The sequence below is a fragment of the Psittacula echo genome, assembly GCF_963264785.1.
Source record: "Psittacula echo genome assembly, chromosome: 3".
Classification (NCBI taxonomy): domain Eukaryota; kingdom Metazoa; phylum Chordata; class Aves; order Psittaciformes; family Psittacidae; genus Psittacula; species Psittacula echo.
The window spans coordinates 59,038,759-59,060,814 of record NC_137736.1 but is presented as its reverse complement, the minus strand read 5'-3'; the positions used below and the strand labels follow the sequence as shown (position 1 = coordinate 59,060,814).

The window sequence follows — 22,056 nt, the reverse complement described above, 5'->3', positions numbered from 1 at the left end:
AGTTTGTTCTTGTATTTCCAAAGGAAGTTTGGAAATTATTCTACAATTACAGCAATCTCAGTAGAGGTTTATTTCTATAGTACGAAATGAAGTAATTGAGTGATGGCTTAATTGTTTGAGGTGTCAACAGTGAAAACTGTAAGCTGAATGACCCAATGAGTGTTTATAATTTATGTCTGAAAAGTAAAAGCAGAAAGTTTAATGGTGTTTTTAAAAGATCTCAGAATTGCACTGTTTTGGGACAATCCCTTCTGTTTTCCTGTTAGTAGTTTTTGTTCATAGCCAGAGTTTAATAAAATAGAAACCTGAATGGCACAACTGAGAGGTTATCTTAGCAGGACAAAAAAAAAAAAAAAATGTAATTAGATAGCGTTTCTCTCTGTGTGTCTCCAGGATGCAGTTTTCTGAAACTGTTTAATTGGAAGAACTGTGTTTAGATTAACTGGCATTTAATCAGTTTTGTTATTTGATTTAACATGCTGGTGCTGATGAGAACCATTCACAGAAAATCCTGGCAAGAAGCAGCAGTGATTGCCATTAATCCTTCTATGACCCTGAAATAGTCATGCTGCTACTTGATGGAAGATGCTGTTTTCCCATCTTCTCTTGCAGTTGATAATTTCATAGCTGAATGATGAGGATACAGTCTGATGATGCAGTGCTCTTGGAATGCAAATCAATGCAGATATCATAAGAAACTGTGTATTAGCTAGCTTTGAGATGATCAGATGTGCAAAGACCTGTATTCCCTCAAAAACTACTTTGCTTTCTTTAATAGGCGCCTAAATCTAGTTGTTTGGAGAGCACTCCCTCAGGAGGAAAGAGACAAGTAAGTTACCACCTTTTGGTGTTCTAATCTACATCTGCAAGGCTGATCATAAATATTTGATACTTTTTTATCAATATTTCTGTAACCAATTGGTTTTATTTTCAAATATATCAAATACATGTAAACCTTATTTTCACCAACAAATATGTGATATGGAGCAATATTAGACTTTGGTCATTCTTCTTGCATTGCTGATTATTTTTAAAGGAAAAGACTTGCATTCTACCTGAATGTGCTGATCTATTCTTAATCAGTATCAAGAGGCAGGGCCTTGGGAGGACAGCATATCATTGCCTTTGGCATCAAGTTAAATCTCTCATCCTGTAAAAAACATTTCAGTGGCTGGTTTGTAAAGGAATAATAAGCAGCTTTACAGCATGTGCTGGAACTGTACATCACACTGGAATTTTTTACTATTTTAACTAGCTTATTTCTGTATATTGATTTAGAAAACTAGTGACTGTATAAATAAGACTGACATCAGTGAAATTAGATTCTCTTTACTTCAGAGGATAAAGTGAATAGGTATGAGATATTCCCAGGTAGAAAAATGGTAATGAAAATGAGAATGTTTTTAAGAATACTTAAGCTACTTAGGAAAAAATTCACAGAGAACTAAGAAGAACTAAAACCCTGTTCTGGTGCAGGGAGAAAGTGAACACTATTAAACAAAAGAACATCATAGAATTAAAGAAAAAAAAGAAGTAAATGTCTGTTGATAGACAATGAATTGTAAAGTATAAGAATTTGACAGGGTGATATCCGAAACATTTTATTATTGGTAATATATGGCCAATTATGTATATAAGAAAAAAAAAAATTCCTATCAATTGTACAGTCTGTTGCTAGAGAGACATATTTAAATTATTAATAGTAGTGCACAGAAATTGAAATATTTGATGTATTTCTCTTCCAAACTTACGATCTGAATTATCATCTTCATGTACTAGAAAAGGATGACAATATACTTCCAAATCAGTAACCAGGAAGGAAAGAGTAATAAAGTCTACTAACTCAATTACAGTAGTCCTGAAATAATTGATTGAGGAGCTTTCTGGTTTGCTAGTTTGTATTTAAATCCTATCTCAGATGCTGAGGAAATTCAAGTTTACTACAGAAGTGGTAATTTTGTGCTTGTGTTCAAAATGGTTGGGAAATCCAATTCAGGAGATAAGTTTGCTTGACATTGATTATAAATTAATAATGGATTCAGGTAATAGAGAACAAGATCTAGGTAAATAACTGTACTGGTCAGGTTAATTTCAATACAAGGGAGTTCCTAGAGTAGAAAGATAAGCAGTGACGAAGAGTAGAGCAATGTAGGCATCACCATGGATGTATGTGTTGATAAGACAGACACTTAAATAACTCTCCTCAGTTCCAGGTTTCACATTTTTAATAATGTTGGCAAAGCTGTAGAGAAGAGCCTCAAAAGAGCTACTTTTTGAGTACTAAAAAGAAGTCTGTTACTTCCAATTGGAGAATTGTAAAGAATTCTACCTCTTCCGGATTTTGGAGTTTGTTTTTTATCAAGATGACTGTATCTAATTGGCATTTTGGTTTATAAGTACCTTCAGTGTGTATCTTCAAACTGGCTCTTCAATCAAGTGGACATTGACATAATCTGAACCATGGATTGAAGCACACTCCTGATCACTGAGTACGATTGAGCAGTGCAAGACTGGCAGAACAATAAACAGAAGGAGATTGTCTCTTTTTTATGTGATTAATCAAGAGTGATGTGGCAAATCAAGACTTAGTAAATGCCTTTTGCCATTTGAGATTGCCTAGAGGCTTCCAGTTCACCATAGCTGCTGCTCCAGAAGGGCCAGGGATTTCCATGATTTCTCAGTTGTAACTGCAAGCTCTTTATTGATCTATTTATTCTATATTGAATCACATACTCTAGTATATCTAAAATGGCACTGGATGATATCTATGCTCAGTCACTTGAATTGCTCTGTAGATGTCTTTCTATGACATATGGTTAAAACAGATGTGATTTACAAACACAACAGTAGCTGAATGAGACACAAGAACTTGTGGTATACAGAAGATTGAAAGAATTTGATGTTTTATTCTGCCTTTGCCCTTTGTGATTCTATTTGTAAAGTACTGTAATTTTTTTTCTGCTTGTGATTATTAATTTTTTTTTACTTATATTATATTTAAGATTTAAAGAGGATGGGCCAGTCCAATATATGCAACATAAAGAAGCTTTGCTGGAAGCTTTAGAGAATTTGGGATGGCCAATTTCCTATGAAGATGTAATATTGTTAGAAGATGAGATACTGGCAGCATTAACATATATACAACAAGCCTCTGATCTTCAGGAAGCTGTCAAAAAGGAAACTGGGAAAAGCTCAGAATCATGCTTAAGCAACAATAAAAAGGTAATAGATTGGAAATCGTTTCCCCTCCCCTCTCTCTCCCTCCTTCCCCCCTCCAAGATATCAATATGTGCTTCTGGAATAATTTTGTTCCATGATTATAGCTGGCAAAGCAGGCAGTTAGCATGATTCTATACAAATGGACCAAGGAAAGAAGATAGTTTAAAAGAGAGCAAGCATTCAATATTTTTTTCTAAGTATGGGGGAAGTGGAAGTTCTGAAGCTGGGAGAGCCACAGAAATCAAGCCTCTTAAAAACAAATCTGCACAAAGTATCTTTCTCTCCAAAGACAGCAGAGGTATATATGAAAGAAGAGAAAGAAGAGATATATTAAAGGAAATTATGAGATAAGATTTGTGGTTGGGTTAATATCTGATAAACAGGACTAAAAAATCTTGTAATGTTGGAGTAATTCACTGTAAGCTTCCGTGGTATCTTTCTTGGAAGAGAAAAGATGGAGACAAGAGGTTGGATTCAGCTTCATATTTGGACACTAAAGTTTAGTTGTCCATAAAATATAGGCTTGTATGAACTGGTGGCTGATCTCAGTATTGTGAATGGAGACAGTGGCATCTGGAGTTTATCATGGACACCGACTTTTGGTGAGCCAGAGTGCTTTCTCCACTTCATTAATACATTAGCAGAAAGTAGTCTACCTACTCTGAAACTGTGATCTAAGTTTGTGGTTTTTTATCGATATATATATATATGTATGTCTCCCAGATGATCCTCTGATTTTACTTGGAGTGCTATTGAGTAGTTTAATGAAATGCATATGGAAATACATGAAGCAGTAAATATAAGAATAATGCTAGCAGGTTATTTTAGACTGCCCTATTGGGAGAATATACTTTTTCATCTTAGCTTTTTCTGTTGGGATATATACTGTCAGAAAACATATCGTTGGTTACAATGTTGTATACTTCTGTTATTATTTTCACTCTTTCAGAACATTCTTGAAAATCAATTGATACTACCTTAGTGGTATGAATTCGCTAGGAAATTAATAGCAGACGTAAGCTTTTAAAACTGATTTAATCTTCCCTGATGAAAAGATTTCTGTAAACACTATTGATGCTTTGAAATTCAAAGTAGTTATCTCTGAAAAAAACCCAAACAAGTTCTCATATTTAGTTTCAAATTTTTTCAATTAAAAGCTTCATCAAACAGTGCTTCACTGGGAGTGCTGCTGTGCCCCTGCAGGACTGCTGTCTAGGTAATGTTAGAATAATATCAAAATAAGCTCTCTAGGAAATTAGCAAGAAAGAAAATATTTTCTCAGGCTTATAAATTCTGATAGAGGATAAGTAAAAAAAAAATAGAGACTTAATCAAAAGGCTCATATATTAACGTATTCCTTTTCTTGTTCATTCAAGAACTTCAAACTACTCTTTGGCTGAACTTGAAGGTGTGGTTGGTCTAGTTTCAGTGAATCAGTGAATCATAGAATCATAGAACAGTTAGGGTTGGAAAGGACCTTAAGATCATCAAGTTCCAACCCCCCTGCCGTGGGCAGAGACACCCCACACTAAACCATGCCACCCAAGGCTCTGTCCAACCTGTCCAACCTCAGGGATGGAGCATTCACAACCTCCCTGGGCAACCCATTCCAGTGCCTCACCACCCTCTCAGTAAAGAATTTCTTCCTTATATCCAATCTAAACTTCCCCTCTTTAAGTTTGAACCCGTTACCCCTTGTCCTGCCACTACAGTCCCTGATGAAGAGTCCCTCCCCAGCATCCTTGTAGGCCCCCTTCAGATACTGGAAGGCTGCTATGAGGTCTCCACGCAGCCTTCTCTTCTCCAGGCTGAACAGTCCCAACTTTCTCAGCCTATCTTCATACAGGAGGTGCTCCAGTTCCCTGATCATCCTCGTGGCCCTCCTCTGGACTTGTTCCGAGTGCTGCATTATGTAGGAATCATACCCAAATGATCATAATAGTGTTTTCTTTTTTTTCCTTGATGTATACATGTCTATGTATACAAGTATGTGTATACACACACACATGTTAATTTGAAGAGGTAAGCTAAGTGAAACTCAGATGAGCACAGTACAAACATACTCAGTAATGAATGGGAATGTACAATTGAAATTATAGCCGTAAATTATGCCAAGTATCCATATCCTCTGTTTACCAGAGTATAACGAAAATCTTTTGTTTCATTTGACACTTCTTGACTGAGATATACCTCTGTTTTCACCAAGATCAACAATAATTTTCACAATGAGCTGTGGCCTTTTACATTCTATGACATAAGTTATAAAACATTGTTGTTAAATTGAACAGGATATATTATGATAGCACAGGCCATGAAAATAAGTGATTATGGAAAGGATCACTTTCAGTTTTCTGTAGTTTTTGAGATTTTTTTCCTTCAAAAACCAGATGATCTTGATTTATTTTACATTAGTCTGAAAATATTACATTGCTAATGCGGCTATTTTGACTATTATTTTACCTCTGCCATACAATATCCCAATATAAGAGCAGCAGAAACATGTTCACATTTCATTTGTTGACTGTAATTTTACTGTTGCCTTGAAACAACCAATGTGTGCTCTCAGACATGATGTGATTAACATTGTGCAATCACTTATCCTGAGTCAACCTGCTTTAGGAGCCTAATCAGAGTACCATCTTCAGTAACTGCTAATCTGCAACTGAAAGGCATTAAGAGTGAGAGGCAGAAATGCAGATGTAATTAGAGTTCTCTTTATGTGGTGAAAAAAGAGTAAAAAAAAAAAAAAAAAAAAAAAGGAGGCTTTTAAAAATGCTGTCAAAGGTTTTTCCAACTGTGATGTCTATCTACAAAATGAGTATAAGAAAATAAACTGCCAGCTGAAATACATTCCAGCAAAGAAATAGCTGATACTGCACTGAATGAAAATGGCGATTGTGAGATGGTAGAAAAATCATGATTATCCTGGAAGTCTACTCAACAAAACAGTCTTACATTTCCTGTTTTTTTTTTTTTTTTCACTAAATTAAAAATACACCCACTTGGTTTTGTAGCTTTTAAGGGTTCTTAATTACCTACACAACTTCTTAAAAGAATTAGTAATCCTTTTTGGATGTCCTTGCTACGAGAGCTTTCTGTTTAAGCCTACAATTGAATTAATGACCTGGTTATCCTCCCTCTGTGTTCTGACCTTCTCTGGTATTGTGTTCAGGCTGCTAGGTTTGCATGTATCTGTGAAAGGCAAGGTATGCCAGTGTCTGCCTTACTGGAGGAGGATGAAGTAGACATCTGTCTGCACAGGACTGTGAGATGACTGAAGACCTTTAGTGATGCAAGAAGTAAATGCTTTGGGAAATGAGGAAACACATGTGGTTTTTATCAAGCAAAATATAAAACACTGAACATTTATGATTACCCAATTGGGAGACTAATAGTAGACTGTATTATACTCAGTTTACTCAGTTCCTTAACAGTCAGCCATCATTTCTTATTATGTCTTTTTTCACAGAATTATAAAGCTGCTTGCAACATGATGTTGCCTAGTAAAAGGAGTTGTCCAGAATGCCTTACCCACTTCTCGTTAGACAGCCTCAGGTCTTCTGGGGTCGTAGCATTACTGTTCTCCAAGCATGATAACTTCCAGGAGAATTTGGTGTTAATGTTAATGACTGACATTTTCACATAGAGTATTTCTTTCCCCTGTATTGTAATCTGGCCTTTGAGAATGACGGAGAACATTTCTTCTCATACTAAATATTTCTGTTTCTGCATATGAATGGAATTCAGATCCTGCAGAGAAATAAAGCTGCATTCATTGCCAAGGATTAATTCTCATTATGAATATACTTTTTAAAGTACCATATTTCCCTTAGGATGAGCTCAAATGAGCAAGGCTTACTTTTCTTTATGACTGTACTGAATGGTCACCATGGGTATAAACCCCCCCTTAAAATAGTTAATAAATATAATGTGTTTCATAAAGCATGTTTAGCTGGGTAGAAAGACAGGACAAGGGGTAACGGGTTCAAACTTAAAGAGGGGAAGTTTAGATTGGATATAAGGAAGAAATTCTTTACTGAGAGGGTGGTGAGGCACTGGAATGGGTTGCCCAGGGAGGTTGTGAGTGCTCCATCCCTGGCAGTGTTCAAGGCCAGGTTGGATGAGGCCTTGGGTGGCATGGTTTAGTGTGAGGTGTCCCTGCCCATGGCAGGGGGATTGGAACTAGATGATCTTAAGGTCCTTTCCAGCCCTAACTATTCTATGATTCTAGTGGCTCACTGACTCTGTTCTTTCTGAAAAAATATATTTCATGTGTAACTATTCCAAATTAAATATGTATAACTGGGACTTGATTCTTTACAAGAATGAAAATTCTGGATCTCCCTTGGCAGTTTCTTCTATTTCCTGATGTTCTATTTCTTACACTTCTCATTTTTCCTCACTGTTTAAGGATCACTAATCACTGTCTGTTGATACCTTTTTTGCATTCATGTTTCCTAAACAACTTGGCATTGCCTGCAGTTGTTATTGTATCTCTTTAGGGAGAAAAGAGAAAAGAAACACCTCAAATAGTGCAACAACAAAAAATTATAACTACCTAGAAATATTTGGTCAAATTGTCATCAGTGAAGTAACCTGCTGGGCAGACATTGTGTATCTACAAGTTAAGCACTCTCACAAATTTGGACTTTCATGTATGGAACAAGCTTGTTGCCACTGCAAGCCAGGGAAGGGCAGTGGTTGCTTGGCTCTGGAGGTGTCAGGACTGTGAAAAGCCGAAGTTAGAGCCAAGACACGTGGAGATCTGTGGGTAGTCTGCCTATCCATTCTTACTTATAGAAAAGTAGAAAAGTACAGCAAAACCTAATCTTTTTGAAAAGGAATTTAAAAATGCATCATGTATGGCAGAGGTAAACAAAGTGTCCTTCACCTCCTGTGGTTTAATGTATTGCCTTCAACAGAAGCAGAGCTAATCAGGGTGAAAATCCCTGAGAATCAGGGCTAATCAGTAATAAAAGTACTGGAGAATGATATCTCAGAAATGAGCACTCTGACAGTGTCTGAGTCAATTGTGCTGAACACCTGAAGGCTGTGTGAGAAGAGATGGAATTGTCAGAGATGGATTGTTGGAGCAATCCCAGGCACAGCTACAGGTTGGGCAGAGAAGAGATTCAGAGCAGCCCTGCAGAGAAGGACTTGGGGGTGTTGGTTGATGAGAAAATGAACATGAGCTGGCAGTGTGCACTCGCAGCCCAGAAAGCCAACCGTATCCTGGGCTGCATCAAAAGGAGCGTGACCAGCAGGTCGAAAGTGGTGATCCTGCCCCTCTACTCTGCTCTCATGAGACCTCACTTGGAGTATTGTGTGCAGTTCTGGTGTCCTCAACATAAAAAGGACATGGAACTGTTGGAACAAGTCCAGAGGAGGGCCACGAGGATGATCAGGGGACTGGAGCACTTCCCGTATGAAGGCAGGCTGAGAAAGTTGGGGCTGTTGAGCCTGGAGAAGAGAAGGCTGCGTGGAGACCTCATAGCAGCCTGCCAGTATCTGAAGGGGGGTTATAAGGATGCTGGGGTGGGACTCTTCATTAGGGACTGTAGTAAGAAGACAAGGGGAAACGGGTTAAAATTTAAACAGGGGAAGTTTAGATTGGATATAAGGAAGAAATTCTTTACTGAGAGGGTGGTGAGGTACTGGAATGGGTTGCCCAAGGAATTTGTGAATGCTCCATCCCTGGCGGTGTTCGAAGCCAGGTTGGACAGAGCCTTAGTTTAGTGTGGGGTGTCCCTGCCCATGGCAGGGGGGTTGGAACTTGATGATCTTAAGGTCCTTTCCAGCCCTAACTATTCTGTGATTCTATGATTCTATTTGAATTTAGACAGTATTTCTGAGCCACCTGAATTCTGCAGGACTCAGTTCCCTCATTGTGAATGCCTGCGCAGTCATTAGTGTTTGGATTAATGCAGCGTGTTGGAAGTTGCCCAAGTTATTAGTCAAGCATTACGAATTAGTTGATAATAAATATTCATCAGCAGCTGTCCCTTTGGAGCCTGAGGAATTAAGTAAATGATTTACCCAAATGCCTTTTTGTGTCTGTGGAGCTGTACATCTCCACTCAAATCAGCCTTTGTTAGGTTGTACTTCAAGCAGGCAGTTAACTGCTGTGAGGAGCCTCTGGTTCAGACTGATTCTGAAAAACAGAACTGTTGATATAATTTATATTCTACAGGGGTAAAGAATAAACTAGAAAACCCCCACATATCTCCTGTTTAAAATACCTCTTTGCCTTTTTTGTGTTTGTCATGCTTATTTTTAGGACTTTTTTTAGGGCTGTTTATGACTTTTGCATGAAAGATTGGAAAAAAAGTTTGTGACAATTGCAGTGAAACTGACAGTAAACAATTTATTCTCATCTTTCACATTATTATTACCGAAAATCGAGTCTCAAACAAAATATATCTTATCAGGAAGAAAAATAAGATCAAACAATGAAGCAGATGATACAAATGCTGGCAAGCAGGGGTGTTTAGGAGTCTGAGTTATGGCTGTTTTTCAGAACAGTGTTTAGATCTGTGGAAAAGTTCAAGATTTCAAGCTGTGTGTTTTTATGATTCAAAGAAACCGGATGTAAGATGGGTGTTCGCAAATTGTTTTAAAAGTTAATGGGAGAACTGATTTATTTAACATTGCCCTTGCTTATAATTTATATTGAGAAACATTATTGTGAACAGTATGGAGAAAATAATAGACTTTTTCAAGAATTAATTTGCAATTGTTGCAGTAAATATAAATGTCGTGGTTTAAGCCCAACTATAACTCAGAACCGTGCAGCCACTCTCTCACTCTCCCCCTTTCCTCTCCTCCGCTCCCAGAGGGATGGGGAGGAGAATCGCAAGAATGTAACTCCCATGGGTTGAGATAAGAACAGTCCAGTAACTAAGGTATAACACAAATCACTACTGCTGCCACCAATAATAATAAGGGAAATAACAAGAGGAGAGAATACAACCGCTCACCACCTGCTGACTGATACCCAGCCTGACCCGAGCGGTTATGTAACCCTTCTGGGTAACTGCCCCCAGTTTATATAGTGGGCATGACGTGCTGTGGTATGGAATACCTCTTTGGTTAGTTTGGGTCAGGTGTGCTGTCTCTGCTTCCTCCCGGCTTCCCCTCCTCCCTGGCAGAACATGAGACTCACAAAGTCCTTGGTCAGACTAAACATTACTGAGCAGCAACTGAAAACATCGGTGTTATCAGCGCTGTTCCCAAGCCAAAAGTCAAAAAACATAGCACTGTACCAGCTACTAAGAAGGAGAAAAATGACTGCTACTGCTGAACCCAGGACAATAAATTATAGTGTTATCCTCAAGGATTATTAAAATATACTTATGAAAATACTAGGATTACAAAAATACTGAAATAGCAAACTTTTCAACAACAAAGAAAACATTGCTATGTCATCAGTTTTAATGAAATCTTTTCAGGAAAGCAAAATGTGAAGTGTTCTTTCACATTCTGACATATCCATGTAATACTCCAATCCTCTCAAAACTTCATGAAAGAGAGATGTCCTTAGTGGGAAGAAATTCTTTCATCTAGAAAAAAAGGGATTCAGGAACATAATTTACTTTAAAGGCAAATAACACTGAGACTCTATATATTTTAATGTGATATAGAAAAGGTTTTAATATGAAAGAATATGGTGACCATAAAGTCAGGTATGCAGACACTCAGGCAGCCCAGCAGTATATTTTTACACAGATTCACTTATTATTTGTGAGTCTTTGACTATTTTTCACATACTGTGAAAAACACAGCCCCCTGCCTCAGTTGTGGTGTGAGATCCATCATGCTTTTTGCATTCTTCATTCAGTTACTACTAATTGCAGTCACTGACTTCAACTAGGAGTTGGGTCAGTCCACAGCAAGCCAGCTGCATTGGTATTTCTACGCTTACCATCCGGTGTGTGGTCCCTCAAACCTATTTATGAGCAATTCAGAAGTAAGTTCCAGTGTTCTGTATTGTGTGTGGTACATTACAGGAGCTGTAGTCTGTGAAGCTCCACCACAAGGAGGACAATTAGTCTATGAAGAGCCCAAACTAGCAGGGCTGAATGATGGACAGTGGCAGCTCTGGAAAATGTGGTGTAATATTTTGCTAAGCTGGAATGTTTTAAAAGTGCTGAAAATATTAACTAGGAATTTATAGTTTGTGACTATTTTTTCAGACACTTCAAGATTCATTTTCTTTTAAATTTTGATTCCATATTTGATTTTTAATCGGTCATTCTGTACAGAGAGGTACTTTCAATGAAAATAAGATTACTGTGAAGACTCACCTATCTAGATAAAATTAAATGTGTATACCACCTTCACTTATTCTACAAAATCAGTTGATTTTTCATCACTTCATCCTTGAAAAAAAATTGATTTTTTTTTCTAGGAAAATGGCAGCCAGATCAATAATTCATCAAGGTAAATTTCTTCCTGAACACTTGAAAATACAGGTATTGTTATGACCATGTAGAACAGGATTTTATGGATGATCTTATGATGACAGATGGTCTTATCCATGAGTACTTGCTGTAGCATTGTTTCTTCTGCTTACAACTATCCTGAATGTTTAAAATAATTCCAGTTTACTGTGGATTGTCTGCAGAGGTCATAACATTACATTGCCTAAATTTTTAGTCAATTCCAAGGGATACATTGAGGCTGACTGGCTTAGCTGTTGTGAAAAATATAATTGTCTCAAATTACAGAGACTTGAAGAAGAAACTGTGAAGTCAAAATCTAAAAAGAACAAAAAAGGCCAAGTATTTGTGACTCACAAAAGCCAAAAGGTGATTGCAAGATCAGACATCACAGGATTTTATTATCCAGGTATATATTTTTGTCCACATTTTAAATGCCATTTAGAGTTTCTTAATTCTGATAAAACATTAGTTTTACTCAAAATTAGCTACTTCTACCTTAATCAGATTTAATATTACATGTGCATATGCATGAAAAAAGAATATATATCTTGTGTATGCACATATATACATTTATAAAAAGACATATCTTTTGTAAAGTTAGGTGCATTTATGTAAGAAAAGTGCAGAAGGAAATCCTTTTAAATGAGTATCCAAGAGTATCCACCTATATCCTTTTGATGTTTCCCTTAAATGTTTCTATTGAGTGTTTGGGAAAAACAAGCTCTTGCATGTGTTCTAATAATTCGCTAAATGCTTCTGCCTTTTTATTGAGTTTTGCATCCGAAAGATCAGTAGGTAAAATCATGTTCCTTTGTTTCATAAAAAAAAATCACGTGTGTATGTGTTTGCTTTTGTGTTACCTTTACTTGTTTGTTTGTGGTTTTTTGTTTTTCTTTTTTTTTTCTTTTTTTTTTTTTTTTTAATTACATATTTTTAACTGTGGAAATAGTTTCATTATGTCAGCTATCACCCACCAAACCAACTTACACATTTCAGACCTGGGCTTCAAAATTATTCTTTGTTTTACTTTTATAGCATTATTAAGAATGGTTACTAAGACTCTATTTTTTTCTTATGTACAAATGTCTCTATTGCCCTGGCACAGCTTAACTTAGCTAAATGAAAATGAAGAGTGTGTAGTATAGATGCATTTGACCTCAGTGGTAAAAGAAAAATCATTTGAATATTTTATTATGTTATTTTTTAGGAACAGTGATAAAGAATATCAGTTCTACCTGTGCACTTGTTGACTTAAACAATGGGGAGACCTGTACTGTACCTGTGAAGTTCATTATACCTGTGGGAGGTGCTATGCCATGCCCATATCTGCAGGTGAAAAATTGTATTTTTTTATGACAGCAAATATGCATTTTTAATTTTGTTCATTTGTTCACACATAGAATAAAGGATAGATTAAAAAAACCCCACTTTTATATAAAACTGGTTATTTTAAAGAAGAGTTTTTAGTGATAGTAATATCATGCTATTTTCAACATGCTACTTTTTAATTTGTTTGGAGCTTGTTTTTGTTGCAATCCTATTCTTTTGTTTATTAGAATTCTGTATTATTTTCTTTCTAAAAAATGAATATTTGCTTACCTATGGAAGAAAGGTGAGCTTTTTGCAGGAGAATGATTGTTTCCTAGCACAGCAATTGCAAATCAGGGACAGCCTTTTATATACAGTGTGATGAACGGCAGATTATAACCATTTGTTTTTCACAGCATATTTTAAATCCAGCAAACAACCTCATATTAAGGCAAATAACAGTAATGGAAAAAAAATTTGTATTCCATTTTCTGGTTTTATTTAAAATGTATTAGCTGACTGTTGTAATCACAGTTGTTTTTTCAGGTGATTCTTATTTTACATGAGAGAGATGATAGATGCAAAAAGGACCCAGAATGGATACAGTTGTTTTGAATACAAGAAGCATTTTTGTAACTTCTTTCTTACACTTGAAACTAGAGACATGCTTTTTTTTTCTGTTTGATATCAAGGCAAATCCTGATCTAGAGGTTCCTGGTATTCCATAGGGAACATCCAACTCTAGAGAAGATCTGCAGAATTTGATAGAAAGTTGTGACTTCTATGTTAATTTTTAAAATAATTTTTTATGGGTTAGTTATATACAGAATTCTCTAAAATTCCCACTGTTGGTTTAAAAGCTCATTAAATATGTATAAATTTGCATAAAGTCTAAGGCAATTAGGAGTTGTAAGTTTCCTCATTCAGTTTGACTTGCTTGTTGAGCTCTGTTACATTTAATAAGGCTCTGTCATTCATTTTTGTTTTATATTCTCTCCCTGATTCAGTGGAAATTACGAGTGATTGGTACGTGCAAGGACCAAGTTCTTGCCTTTTAAAGATCTATATTAAAGCATAGGAATATATTAGAATAATGATTTGTGTAAAAATATCTTCATATTTACTTTTTGTGTCTTGTAAAACTCAGAAGTTACACAGTTCTTGCAAACTGATGTTTTCCTGATGTGCAGGTTGGAGACTACGTGTTTGCCAGAACTGGGACACAGACAGGAAATGAATATTATGTGCCTGCCATTGTCATAGCAACACCAAAGAGCATGGAAATGGGTGACAAACTCTATACAGTTCTGATGTTCAACAACAGGAAAGTAAGCAAACCTAAAAGATTATACCAATTTGGCAATGGTATTACTATTGCTTGATTTTTGAAAAGGCAGATAAAATTTTCCAGGCTAATGAACTCACTTTTCCAATCCCTATCTCCAGGTAACCAAAGCAAATCAGATTTCAGAACTCAATCAATGAGGAGCTCATGTAATAGACATGAACCAAGAAGTTCTGTTGAATAATTTCTTCTTAAATCATGCTCTTCTTTCAGCTATGATCCATTTGGTGGCTTTCACAAGCTCCATGCTGCTAAAATGAGAAACATAAGGAGTTTTATCATGGTCACTATAGTCTTCAGTTAATTTAATTATGTTTGTTTGTTTGTTTGTTTGTTGTTTGCAAGCCATCATGATAATTTCACTGCAGTTTTGGTAGTGCAGAAAATGTACATTTGTACTTGAAACTTTAATCTGTATTATTTAGAGGCTGATTACAGTTACACTAAACCAGTTGACTTTTTATGCATATGTCTTTTCATTGTTTCTGAGATTCTGATTTAAATTAGGTGAATGTTGATTGTATTATTTCAGGAACACTGTGTAAGAAGCAGGCTTATTAAAATCAGCCAAATGAAGTATGCTTTTTCCTGTCGGTATATCAGAATGGTGCAGATGGTGGATTGTATGATGTGAGTATGTTTGAACCTAAAAATATAAAAGTTATTTTGCATGAATCCTAAATGTTGTACTTTGGGTTCAACTATGGTGTCAAGATTTCCATATGTAGTACTCTAACAACAGTTGTGAACAGGCTTGCTCTACACATGCAACCAAGTGATTTGACCCACAAGTGTATGAAGCAGAAGAGCAGGCTGTCATACCATTTTATTATCTGGCAATTTCTTGCCCTATTTTTATTTTGAAAACATTAGTGGGATGAGATGGTTTGAAGCTTAGCCTCAGGAAGCTGTTAGAGGATTGTTGAAAGGTGAAATGGATTTTCTATTTGTTGTAGACTACTCACATCTGATTGCTAGTGTTTTGAAGACACCAAGGCCCAGATACATAGAGGGACATTGTGGGACTCAGAGCAGTAATACTTTGAGCATTTGACAGCTCTGAGAGTGGAATTTAGGTGCTTTACTCCATGGATGTATACTGTATGTCAAGATTTATAGTGCAGTGAAATGTGTAAAGCGGCTAATAAATAATGAAGAGATCTGAGCATCTGAAACTCAGACTCTTTTAACTTAGATACCCACTTACATCCCTAAACTGGATGTATTTGAGATTTCAAGGGTTTTGGGATTTCCAGGGTCCTCCATTGACATTGGATAACCTAAATAAATAGTAATTTTTAGCATATAGGCAACATAGACCCTACCCACAGGTATTCAGATGAAGTGCATTGGTGTGCCAATGAAAACATTGATAACCACTACTGATCCACACCATTCCACAATTTGCTACCAGAATCACAGCGCCTTCTTTTGTACATTTGCAACTTTATCATCTGCTTCAATATATTTCTTTCCATCTTTTTCTACATCGTGTCATGTCTAGTGCTGCTGAATTTTTAATCTCTTCCAAGAACTAATGGTAGAAACCTGGTACTGTTGAGCTTTTATAGTTTCGAATCTTTGAAGTTTCCTACTTCTTGGATCTATAACTCTTTACAGTAAATTGCTGTGTAAGACTTGAGAACACAGTCCCTGACAATGTGCTTACTAATCAGAATATTTGTCTTTTGCTTTTTGTTAGCATCTGTTTGGGGATGTTTTCCTGCAATCACAGTGGAAAGAAATAATTATGGCAGAATAAGCATTCTGCAAAAGTAACTAACAAATTAAATATGCAAAGTAAAACATTATGTGCTCTTGGCCCACACCATAAAAGAGAATTATTCCCCAAATTCTTTTTGTAGTCATAAAAGGTAGGCAGAACTCAGGTTCAGAGCTCTGTTATAGGCTATTCTTTACTTATTTTATAAAAAAAGGGAAACTGAATTTCAAGATATTTATAGCCATGTCAAATGGTCAAGAGTGTGATAATTCCTTCACTTTTCAGTACTGTGAGATGTGGGAAAAAGTGAAATCTATGTAACGTAAAGAAGAATTTTAAATAGTGCAAGATATGTGTGCTTTTACCTTAATGAATTTGCTTGTCTGGTTTTTTAGCCTGGACAGAGAGACCACAAAGCCCTATCCCCACTCACCTGTAGAAGATGAAGGAGGAAAAGAAGCAAAGAAAAGTGTTGTGAAAGAAGATAGGGGAAAAAAGAAAAAGAGGAGGAGACCAGTAGACAAAAGAGATCCCAGGGAGAAGATGTTAGACTCTGACGATCTTTTGCTTGTCTCCAGAAGGGAAGTAAAGCAGAGAGGAAGAAATTCACTGCCTAGCAATGAAGAAGAATTTGGAGGTAAAGATGTAGCTATGGAAAATGATAAATATTAGGGATTAAACAGATATAATGGCCCTTTATTTAATCCCCACACAAGGAACCTGGTTTCTGCATTTCTGGATATTAGACCAGTCTGCTTTGCCATGTCCTATGTGATGAGGTTCTTTCACCTCCTTTGGAAATCATTCTTCACACTGATGATTCTCAGCATGTGTTTCCACAGCAAAGGGAAGAACTGAGTAAAGCATATTCCACAAGATGCTATCTTAATTTTCGTAACATTTGTAGTAGCAGTGAATATGCAATAACACCAACCTTAGTATCTGCTTATAAACAGAGCATATATTCCAGTGCTTCTACTGTTTGATATTTGTTAGAATAAAGGTATATCTGTATTGCAGCCACTAAATTATTGCATATGGAGCTCAATGCTTCAGAGGGTAAATTGATTTTAGAATCTGAGCTAGCTCAAATAAAACTGACGTCAGTATCTATACTTCCTGTATACTTCCTCTGCAGTAGAGACCTGGGCTAGCGTAGGTATGCCATTACATGCCACAGTCAGCTCTTCATTTTAGAGATCCTATTCTCAGTCAGTGGAAAGATAAGAGGATTTTTAGCCATATGTCCTACTTATACCTCTTATATGACTTTAAATGTTTTCAACATCCTCATTAATTATTTACTTCAAGAAGTAGTGGATTATAGATTCACTCTATCATCATGTTATCAGTCAACTTGAACTTTGTTCTGTATACTCACTCATGTTTGATACCTGAAGGGGGCCGACGAGAAATCCAACCCTAACCATTCTGTGATTCTATGATTTTAAACATTGTCTGCAAATTCAATTTCCCTCGCTTATAGTGAGAATTATGATGGTGCTGCATTTTAGGAGTGGCCTGGTCAGAATTATATGAGAGCAGAGGTGCTGAGTTTGTCCTGTAGCTGTGTGAGAGACCATGGCTTCCCGCAGGCAGTGCTACTTCACTGGAAATGCTCAGTTATCCCAGACTCCTTTTTCTTAGATATCTTGGATATCTGAGATGCAGATGTTCAGTGAATGGGAAATAATGCTAGTGTGATCAGCGAATCCTTTTACTGATTCCATGTATGCTGAAGGAAAGATTAAATGAAAGAAGTGGCTATGTACTTAAATTGTGCCTAAGCTTATCAAATAATCTCATAGTACTCCGTCAAGACTCTAACAAGACTTTAAGGTGGTATACAGGTCACACAATCTAAAAAGGGTGCCCTGTCCTCTTCTCATGGCTTTTTTGTTTTGCTTAAATATATGTTTATTTACGTATCTTTCTATTTCGTATAAGAAAGGAGAAAGACTGCTGATGAAGATAAATATGACTATACGGTCATCCTCACAGGGTTTCATCAGATATATCTTTATCCAATCTCTGTATGTGATGGTGTATTCACTCTCTTTGGGTGCAGATATTTGTCCCGTTTTCAAACAATGCTAATGATTTCATAGCATTTTGTGTAAATAATTTTATAAATTATATCGAATGTGTTACTTGGCCCTGACATACACCTCTATTTTAACTGTGTTAATACTAGATTTTGTTTTAAAGAGTGAAATGAATAGAGAAAACAAGTGTGCCTGGCGTTATTTTTCCTTCTGCCCAAGGTTCAGGTCTGATTGGGTTAATTATCTGATTGGGTTGTGTTTTGTAACTACTCCATGTGTTAATCAATATTTCGCCCTATGGTTTTGTTGACTTCATGTGTACATTCATCTGTTATATGAGGAAGTAAGTTCATTAACTTGAATGAGCATTGTCCAAGATAGAGATGGATTTTTGTGTTCTCCAAGATAATGTGGATTCAGATACATGGCTCTTACATGGGTGGTTAGTGTGTAGCCTTGTATTTCCATGAAGCCTTATATTTCCACGAAGCCTTATATTTCCACAGAGTTCACAGTATCACAGTATGTTAGAGATTGGAAGGGACCTCAAAAGATCATATAGTCCAATCCCCCTGCCAGAGCAGGAACACCTAAATAAGGTTACATAGGAATGTGTCCAGGCGGGTTTTGAATGTCTCCAGAGAAAGAGACTCCACAACCTCCCTGGGCAGCCTGTTCCAGTGTTCTGTCACCCTCACTTTTCTTCTCAAGTTTAAGTAGAACCTCTTGTGTTCCAGTTTATACCCATTACCCCTTGTCCTATCATTGTTTGCCACTGAGAAGAGCCTGGCTCCATCCTCATGACACTCCCCCTTTATATATTTATATACACTAATAAGTATTAATAATAAGAGTTGTGGGCTCTGTATTAAATTAATGGAGTATTTGGAATGCTTGTAGTTTGGTTTGTGCTCAGCTAAAATATTTCTGATTGTTACGAAGAATCAGCAACTCATTTCTATTGTTCCAACTCAGGGAAACAACAGAAGTGAATAAAGATTAAGCAATTGTGTTAGTTATTTAGTGTATATGAACTTCATTATTGTGTTGGTGTGTAATTTTGTCTTATTTATTCCAGAACTATTATCACAGAATCATAGAATCGTAGAACAGTTAGGGTTGGAAAGGACCTTCAGATCATCTAGTTCCAATCCCACTGCCATGCCCACTGCTCTTATTTTATTTGTCAGCTTTGTATTTTTATAAAAGAGTGAATGAAGTCCTGGCAAATTCCCACTGACTGTTACTGAGCTAAATGATTCTTTGTCTAGGTAACTCGAGTAATACTATTTGATTGAACAATACTTGACTCAATCATTGTTTATTGCAATAATTGCTTTTATAGATACTTTAAAAAAATATATATTTGTTTCTATAGAAAAATTCTTCTTCCTGTCTTCCTAGTCTTCTCTGTTCTGTGATGCCTAAAATCAATGTTCATTTCACATGATTTCCTTGTCAGTTTTCCAAAATGGTGATCTAGTGAAAGCCTAAATCAGAAAACAGTTCAGAGTGAAGTACAGGCAATACACAGCAATCAACTGTGTTGCCTGATGCATTAGCAAACGGAGCCCCAGTCTCCTTTTAAATTTATAATGAGATGTGACTTGAAGCAATTACACTGATAATTACTGTAACTGCCAATATGGGGTCAGTGGAAGACCTTTGAAAATTATCATTTTCTACCCTTTTCTGTGGAAAATCTAGTCCCTCTGAATTGGGTTCAAGAACGTAGCAGCTGTGGCACCTGGCAGTCTAGTGGATTGGCTGGATTTCCCACAGTAGGATTTCTCATTTTTAGCACCCACTTGTTTTCCATTCTCATTTTCCAGATAGTTCATTCAGCATTTGGAGAAGGCTATCATAATGAAGCAGTGTTCCCATCTGTTGGTCATGACTTGTTTAATAAGCAGTTGATGGCAATTCATCAATGCTTGCATCTGTTACTTAATGAAGCTGTGTGTTGTTGAGGGCTCCCCAACAGCCTCCAGATTTAGCTTTTGTTTGTCTCTTGATACCATGTTACAACTTGGCCAAAGCGACTCTTCTGTCAGGGTTGTTTGCTCATCAAAAAAGGAAAGTATGTTAAACTTTCCCTCTCTTTCCCCATAAAGAATGAAACATGGAGATGTGCAAGGGAAGAAAGTGCTGTTCCAGTGGTGTAGGAGGGATGTGTTGAGGTATCTGAAGGTGGAGAGGAAGCGAAATCCTCTCCAGATTTAGGGAGCAAGACCGGAGTGGTTTCTTTCAACATCTTGGGAAGGTACACAGAGGGCACGTGCACTGCCTAAAGAAAATAAACTGTTAATTATGTGTGGTGGGGAGCACTCATTTAACAATACATCTTTCATTTTATTGAAGGTAGCAGGATGGCCACAATTCCTTTCAGTGGTTTAGTCTGGTGATGTTTTTGTACTGCAGACAGGTACTGTCAGCTTATAGGATACAGCCAAGAAATTTCCTGACCCTCACACAGATGAACTCTGGATTCCTGTCTCTTTGGGTGCCCAAGAAGAATCAGAACATTCATTTTGTGTATCTAAGTTCAAAGATGTGCCCTTATAAGACAATTTTTAAAGGCACACTTTTGATTTTTAAACTCTCAGCTTCAGAGTTTTCAGTGGTTGATTGCTATTCCTAACACTAACCATATTCAAATCTCATACTCTCTATGTACACAGTCTGTGCCGTTGTTCCTTCTCTACCCTACATATCTCATCTTTAGCCTTCAAATGCCCCCCCCCCCCGTTTTGTTTTCTACTGCACAAGTGTTTCTTACATAATAATTTAAAACCAACCCCCTCTCCCTGAGATATTTGAAGCAAAATAAGAGTATGTGATTTTTTTGCTTTCTTTCTTCATATTCTTTCATTTTTTCCTCCAGCTTCCAATCTTTTGCCATTCATTCATTATGATTGTCATCTTTTTGTGCCAGGAAGGTGCCTAGTACTTGGTGGTCTCATTTGATATGATTGTAAAAACTGACTTTTCAGTGACACAGTATTGTTAATAGCAAACCAGAGAAGATATGCCTGGTTCCACAGGGGCAGACAAAGGTCCATGTGGACCAGACTCTGTCTCCAGCAGTGGCTGGAAGTTGGTTCCTGAGGAAGAGTAAGAACAAAGGTTGGCATGCAAATAACAAAAGCTACGAGCAAGAATACTTGAAAAGCAGACTGGTTTGAACTTGTGAGGATGAAAGCATAAAGGAAAGCAGTGAAAAGCCTCTACACATGACTATTGCTGTTACCATAGGCATGAAGTCATTTGTTGCATGATGCATTTCAGGGTGTGTGTTGGGGGGGCTGTTGAACTCTTATATCCAAGCTCATGGTAGGTCAATATTTTCTCTCACTAAAGAGTACTTGCTCTCTCCTAGCATCTTTATTCTCCACTTCATCATCCTGGATTTCATCAAGGTGCCAAACTCAGCAGTCACAGAGTGCTTCAACCCTCAGCTCACCAACATGTCCCTGTTGCTTACGCAGTCCTGACACAGAAAATTCTCTAGAACCTGGTAAAACCAACATCACTGAAGTTATTAGAGTCAACATGGACCAAAAAGGATTGGCAAGACAGCCTCAGAACCACCGCACAGAGCAAATGAGGCCCTGTTAAGGGTACATTATGAAGGAGCTTGTGAGGAATGGATGAGACTGCAGATAGGAGAGATTTTTAGCACCTATACCTGTGAAATTTTATTACTTTCATCAAAAATAAATTGTCTAGTTAAATTATTTATGATTTTGCAGACTTACTTCAGAGGTATGGAAGAGAAACACTGTCAGAGCTTCAGCTGTGCTGCTGAAAATTAGCAGTATGAGAAGAGAGAATGGTAGATTTTATTTGTCAGAGTATTGTTTGTTTGCAGTAGACATGTTTGATTTATTAACTGTGGGTCTTTCTTACAAAATGCTTTCTTTCAAAACTCCTTTTTCACAGACTCGGTCTGTAAGGCATCTGGGAAGACCCGCT

The 22,056-nt window shown here is 36.9% G+C and overlaps 1 protein-coding gene across 1 annotated transcript in view; it reads left to right on the top strand.

Moving 5' to 3' along the window:
• VWA3B (von Willebrand factor A domain containing 3B) overlaps positions 1–21,699 on the top strand; it is a gene marked incomplete at both ends in the record, with an annotated part of 64,964 nt that extends 43,265 nt beyond the window's left edge. The window contains 10 exon segments of the mRNA XM_080612538.1: positions 779–829; positions 3,003–3,222; positions 9,749–9,808; positions 9,812–9,838; positions 11,946–12,066; positions 12,868–12,992; positions 14,159–14,296; positions 14,846–14,943; positions 16,432–16,673; positions 21,461–21,699. Coding sequence (XP_080468664.1) covers positions 779–829; positions 3,003–3,222; positions 9,749–9,808; positions 9,812–9,838; positions 11,946–12,066; positions 12,868–12,992; positions 14,159–14,296; positions 14,846–14,943; positions 16,432–16,673; positions 21,461–21,699 — 1,321 coding nt within the window.
• Between the last annotated feature and the right edge of the window lie 357 nt (positions 21,700–22,056).